Source organism: Cupressus sempervirens, chromosome 4, assembly GCF_028749045.1.
Source record: "Cupressus sempervirens isolate cs-2001-9-10 chromosome 4, ASM2874904v1, whole genome shotgun sequence".
Lineage (NCBI taxonomy): Eukaryota > Viridiplantae > Streptophyta > Pinopsida > Cupressales > Cupressaceae > Cupressus > Cupressus sempervirens.
The window spans coordinates 359,969,888-359,976,208 of record NC_143121.1 but is presented as its reverse complement, the minus strand read 5'-3'; the positions used below and the strand labels follow the sequence as shown (position 1 = coordinate 359,976,208).

Here is a 6,321-nt window from a genome sequence, read left to right as displayed (position 1 = left end):
CTTTGATAACGTGGTTGAATAGTTTGGTGTGATGGTTGATCAGTTTGGTTTGCCATCAATGCGAAAGAGGGAGATTGTTGGAAATCTGATTGAAAAGATCATTGGTGAAGATCAAAGAGGGAGATTGTTGTTAAAAGAATATTTTCAGTCATTATTTTTTCATTGATGTCAAACCTACTATTTGTAGGAATGACAATTGCTTATAATATCCAAGTACTATCACTTAGTTGATTGATCAAGAGGATTTAATCAACAAGATGTAACAAAAGTACCTAAGGGAAAGGTTGAGTTATGGTTTTGTAATGAAGTGCAAGGATCAGTTAAGACAATGGTTAAATGATGCATTGGTAACATACTTGAAGATACAAAGGTTGGTCACACTTAGAAACATTAGAAGTATAAGTTGAAACAAGGTTGACTACAAAGCTTAAACTAAGTTCATTAGTGGATGCCGAGCAAGCTAGTTCAAGCCGAGCAAATTTTTAGTTAGAGCCAAGCAAATGGAAAATCTAGTATGTGCCGAGTGAACTTCGGGTGCCGAGTAAACAAAAAACTTAGTGGATGTCGAGTAGATTCACAATAGGTGCCAAACATCAGTAAAATGTAGTTGATGCCGAGTAACATAGTATGCGTCGAGCATCAGAATTTCAATAGTGCTGAGTTGTTGCATTATTGAAAAAGTCAAAGATTCTCCAGATCTGAGCTGACAAGGTTGTTACCTTGAATTTTGTGAACCAGTTGGAGGATAATGATGATGAGCTGGTGGTACATAATTCTATGTAAACCATTTTTGAGCGAATTCAAGAGGATTCTTCATGATGTTTCTAGAAGGAACAAAATATGGGTTAGATTCAATGAATCCTATGTAATCCATACGAACTGAAATTAAAGGAGGAAAGAATCGAGCAGGAAAAGAAATTCCAGATTCCTATTTAAGGAGTCACATACCAAGAAGTAAGAGCTGCTGGTGTGCCAAATTGTGAAGTGGTTAAAGGGTGTCAAGGAAAAGGCATCTAGGAGAAAGAAGACCAGAGTACAGAGACTTTGCTTCGACAAGTGGTCAGAGAGAGATGATTGCACTAGTACATTGAGCATGGAGACTCAATGAGACAAAGCTTGAAAGGAGGGCAAGCTGTCAAGAGTTGCAGAGATTGAAGGCCAGGTAATGTTATGAGCTAAATGATGATCTGAAATCTACAAGTTGAGTTGTATTCTGTGATCAGGTCAAAACCCCTTATTGTTACTCTCTAGCAATTGTATCAGTTAGGGTAGAAGAAAATTCTATGGACTTAAGTTGGTTTAATAGCCATTTGTAAATCCTTTAACAGGGTGACATTCCAAGTGAATGATCTAATGTCCTTTAACTAGGCCCACTTCTAATAGGGTGGTTAAATCCTTTAACTAGGTCACATTTTACAGTGTGTTGTGGCCTTTAACATGGTAGGCCTTTCATAGGGCATCACTTCAGAAGAGTGAGAATTGAGTAGCATGTTATTGGTGGTTTTTCTCAAATTGGGTTTCCACGTAAATCACTATGTTATGTGTTGAACTTCTTATGTGTTATGCTTGCATGTTGATTTACAGTAACTTGCTGAATAGGAATGTCTAAGCTTAGATGAATGAACAAGTTATATGGGCACACTTTACTTGATGAAAAAAAGTTTGAATAGGACATTTGGACCTTGAATAACTGATTCAACCCCCCTCTCAGTTATTCTAAAGCATTTCTAACAATACATTTTGAAAAATTATAAAAGTAATTTATAGAAATTGAAATGCATAAAATCTCATAAATAAATAAAAATTAAGAAGTAATTAATAAAAAATACAACGTAACACACAAGTAATGATTTTGCAGTAATGAGTCATTTAGTGTTGAAACATGTATACAAGTAAATAGCCTTTAAGGCCCATTTGGTCGCGGGCATAGGAATGGAGAATAGGCATGTAATATTGGGAATGGGAATGGCTATTCCAATAACAACTATTTTTTGGAATGGGTGTAAGCTCATTTTAGAGGCAAAATGAGAATATGTATTCCTATTCCATATTCCAAGTGACAAACCAAATAGAAAATAGAATTGTATTCCAATTTTTCTATTCCTATTCCATCAACCAAACGGGCCCTTAAATACTCCACACCACTCTTTCATATCAATTAAATTAAACACATCACATTTTAAGAGAAATGTGTTCCATCATTAGTTTTGTTAAAATCATATTTTTTATACTTTAATTTACTGTTATGTCATAAACTCTACCATTCATGTTATAGCCAAGTGGCAACAACACTCATTTTCTTCTTTCACAGTATCAAATTTGGCCATGGATCTCATTCCCATCAAAATAGTTTGTGCCATGGATCTCATTTCCATCAAAATAGTTTGTGGTCAACCATACCGAACTTGTCAGTATTCAACTTCTAAAGTTTAGAAATAATTTTTCTTTTTTGATTGGGTGGTCTTATTTTTTCTAGGGGTATTTTAAATTTTCTTTGTTTAAAAATATCCAAAATTCTAGAAAACTCTTGAACTCGTCTCCCTTTAGCATGGTGACCATGAACAATGAATGGATGCTGCTTTTCTCTCCATGGATTAAAAGGCCATTTTGTCTATAAAAAAATTCACTCTTTCTATCCGTTCACCTGAATTCCCGAAACATCCATCTACAACTTGAACAACCAGATCCCCAGATCTCATAGCACGAGTAGAAAATGCACTTGCAACTGTACATAGTGAAGTTATGCATGCATAATATAAAAATTCTAAAATTTTAACCATTACATTTTCAATAATTTCAATCCCTGTACTCTATTCTTTGAGTTTCATTAAATGGTAATTGAAATTCATGAACCTCTTCTTGATGTGGTCTTTCAGAAGGGACCAACTCGTCCTTACAAATGCTTTCTTCTCTTTCACAATCCTCTCGCCTTAATGATTTCGAAAATTCTCTATCTACATGCATCTCCTGTGCAAATTTGTTTTTATAATAGAAACTTTTTCCTATATAGAGTTGGATCTCTAACACTGCGATGTGAAGTAGCCCTAAGGTTCTCTGCTCCATAAATTGAAATGATTAAAATTAAATATACATAAATACACAGTGACACATAAAATATTTAAAGAAACAATTAGGAATATCAATCCTACCAAACGTATCTAGAATGATTCCGATTGTTATAGAAAAGAAATTGGTAAGATGTATGAGGAAAATTGGTTGTTGGCGTCATAATTAAGTAAAAACTATTTCTAGTGAACACCTTCGATCAAATTCGACATTTTACAGAGCTTGTGCAGGCACTTTTACATGATGGTTATTGCAGGCATCGACAAATTCAATTATACTTGAATCAACTAACATCTAATCAATTGATGATTTGCATTTAATTTTTGCAAATCCATAGCCAATAATTTCTTTACAACCCCCATTTTTCTTCTTCTTAATTCCTGCAATTATGATACAAATCTCTTGAAAATGAAAATTACTCAAAGAATTGACATAATTGGATCCAGATATCTATATGGACACGGTTTGTTCTGCACCCAATGCGTCCTTCCCTACGAGTTGCCTCTAAATCCTTAGAATAGATTGAAAATGAAATTAATTGCACTATCAAATCTGATTATATGTGCAGGCAGACAATTTAAACAATGGTAGACATAGTTTAGATGATCCTCTGCTTCTGTGATTTGTGATTTGTAAAAATAAAGTTTTTGCTGAAAAGAATTGAAAGAAGTTTCCAAAAACTTTTTTTCCTTTTTTTCTGAAAAAAATCATTTTTTACCTCTACTAAAAATGTCACTAGCCAATGAGAAAATAAGAATTCCTCATTCAAAATTAATTAAAAAATAAATATTATTTTCAACCTTAGGAATTAATTAGCTTTCGTCGAAAAAATTGATTGATGGTGACCATCAAAAACATGAGTACTGTGCCTTGTGTAAGGCACAGACGAATAATTATAATGATATCCACTAAACCAGAACAGTTTATAAAAATGAAATAGTGTTGGGCCTCTACCCTCGCCCCCCCCGAGGGGCTTACAAAATTGGAGCCTCCTAGCCCCGCTTTCGGGCTTGATTACGATTTATGAAGAAGCGCTTCCTGCATAACTAATTGGTTCTAGTAACGATCACCTCTCTTGATCCAGGTATACGTAGAGAGCCCTTACCAAAGGTCCATTTCCAAACAAATTCATGCACAGTGGGAGGTTTGATGGTGAGCTATTTCAATTGACAGGGCCCAATTACCAATTATCATTAATTGTACAAGGGGAGAGTGGTCCCTTGTGCCTATCTGGGCACGTTGGGCACGTTGCTCACCAAGCTACAAGACCTGTGCGAAGCTACGCAGACTGCCATTGGACGCACCCAGAGATTGATTCCCCCGTAGCGACATTCGGGGGTTAGGGGAGAATGCCAAAGGAGTGTCACCATTCACACATATATACTTAGAGACACTTAACCAAGCATGGCTGGAGTGGACCTGATCAATTCATGCGTTCGAGCCCTTAACCAGGTACTTTTGTTTTATTTAATTACCGCTGTGTCTGTTCTTCCGATTGCTAGTCAAGTTTGCCGCTTGAAATCCATATTGTTAATTGTAGATCTGTGGTTGGCTAATGTATCTAGTAAAACAGTTGTTTTCGCGTGAATGGGAAACCGTATGTCACGCGCTATTGGAAGCAAGATGCATTTTGATTTTTACACGAATTGAAATATAAACCCAAACCAACATTCAAATTTTTAATAAAAAGGGTGGTGAGGAATGAACCAGCCCTTAGTTTTCACCGTTACCCTCAGCATCCACGAATAGATTATAAGCGCAGGGTTTTTTGACTTAAACTTTTGCATATTTTTTCTCTTGTTGTCAGATCAAAGTCTAAACGAATCTTGATCTGCAGATAAACAATTTTGAAAAAAGATTAACAATGCATAATTGACTATATTAACAATACATAATTGACTATATTATCTAAAAGTATGATCTTCTAGAAGAATTCAGCTGCTTTAATAGTGACAACTTTAGAAAAAGAATGGATTTCCTATCTTTTGCTGAATCATTTTTTTCATACAATACTGGAACATACTTTTTGATTTAGGTTCCATTAGCAAAGGTTTTCTGTTCCTTCAAATGGGCCTAGTTCTTGCCTCTAATCTTGTCATTTGAGGTAAACATACCTGGTACTGGATGCAGGACTACTTAAAAATTTCATTTTAAGATGCATTTTTGGGATTTGAACTTTGGGTTATTGCCAGGAAAGCCTGTATCTTAGATAGGCTAACTAACAAGTCTAAGTGGCACTGTTATAGTGTGAGGCAAAGACCTTAATGAGGGATACATCAGGAGAGGTTTGAGTCCATGTTTAATGTGGGAGTTCCGATCATGCCTGCTCTGATGGGAAAACAAAAAACAAAATGTTATAATGGTTTACTACAGTGAAACTTAATGTGTCCTCAGCACAGAATTTATATTGCCTGCCCGATAGTCCTGTGCATTTTAGTTTTTACACAATTTTATGTGTTTACTTTTGTCACGGTGTTTTATTTGTAAATTGCAAGTATCTTCTTGTAATGACTTTCCTGTTATGGATTAATAGACACTAGACAGTAACTTTTATCACGCAGCTTTGATGATTTATGTTATCACAGCCTGGATGAGGTCTCCTTAATCTGAATCATCATTTGAAGAACGTGTTTTCCAGTGTCAGTTTTTCTGTGGTTGAATTGTTTGCTTTTTTGCTTTCGTCTCAATTGAGAATCTTTGTTCTTTACTAAGTACTCTACATTTTACTTAAAATTAATGATGAATGCTACTAAGGACTCAAGTAATTCATTTTAAAGATTTTTGCAGTTATGAGTTGAATTTATTTAATTCTTCATATTTGATTGATCAATGTTGTTCAAACTTCAGTCCGTACTCCATAATATTAAGCTCTAACCATTTTAGTTGTTTTTTAGGACAACCGTTCTAACTTGGGTCCTAAACCATAGGTTTAGTTATCTTCTGAATGTGACTTATTTAGCTTGTTTTATGGTATCATAGGGTTTTCAGAAAGTCGAAGTTAATCATTAGTCAGATCCTTTGAAGGCTGTTTGCAGAAATTTTGGAGGACCATAACAAAATCAGAAAAAATGGGCTTTAGTGAATTCAAGGAAACAAAAGTTGATGCAAGCTTATATGGGAATTTTTTATCATCCAAATTATAATAGTAGTTAGATAATGAAGAAACTCCCTATTGCTCAATAGGCTTTCTTGGTTGGGAACGTAAATGAAGTGAGCCGTAACATAAAATATTAGCTGAGCATTCCCCCATGGAGG

The 6,321-nt window shown here is 35.0% G+C and overlaps 1 protein-coding gene across 2 annotated transcripts in view; it reads left to right on the top strand.

Annotated features, from left to right (window-relative positions):
* Positions 1 to 3,991: 3,991 nt before the first annotated feature.
* LOC149561555 (vesicle docking protein) overlaps positions 3,992 to 6,321 on the top strand; it is a 77,605-nt gene continuing 75,275 nt past the window's right edge. The window contains exon 1 of one of the 2 annotated variants that reach the window (XM_089825184.1): positions 3,992 to 4,518. In XM_089825184.1, coding sequence (XP_089681310.1) covers positions 4,471 to 4,518 — 48 coding nt within the window. In that variant the 5' untranslated portion in view covers positions 3,992 to 4,470. The remainder of the gene's footprint in view (positions 4,519 to 6,321) is intronic. The other variant, XM_089825186.1, reaches the window with a different exon arrangement.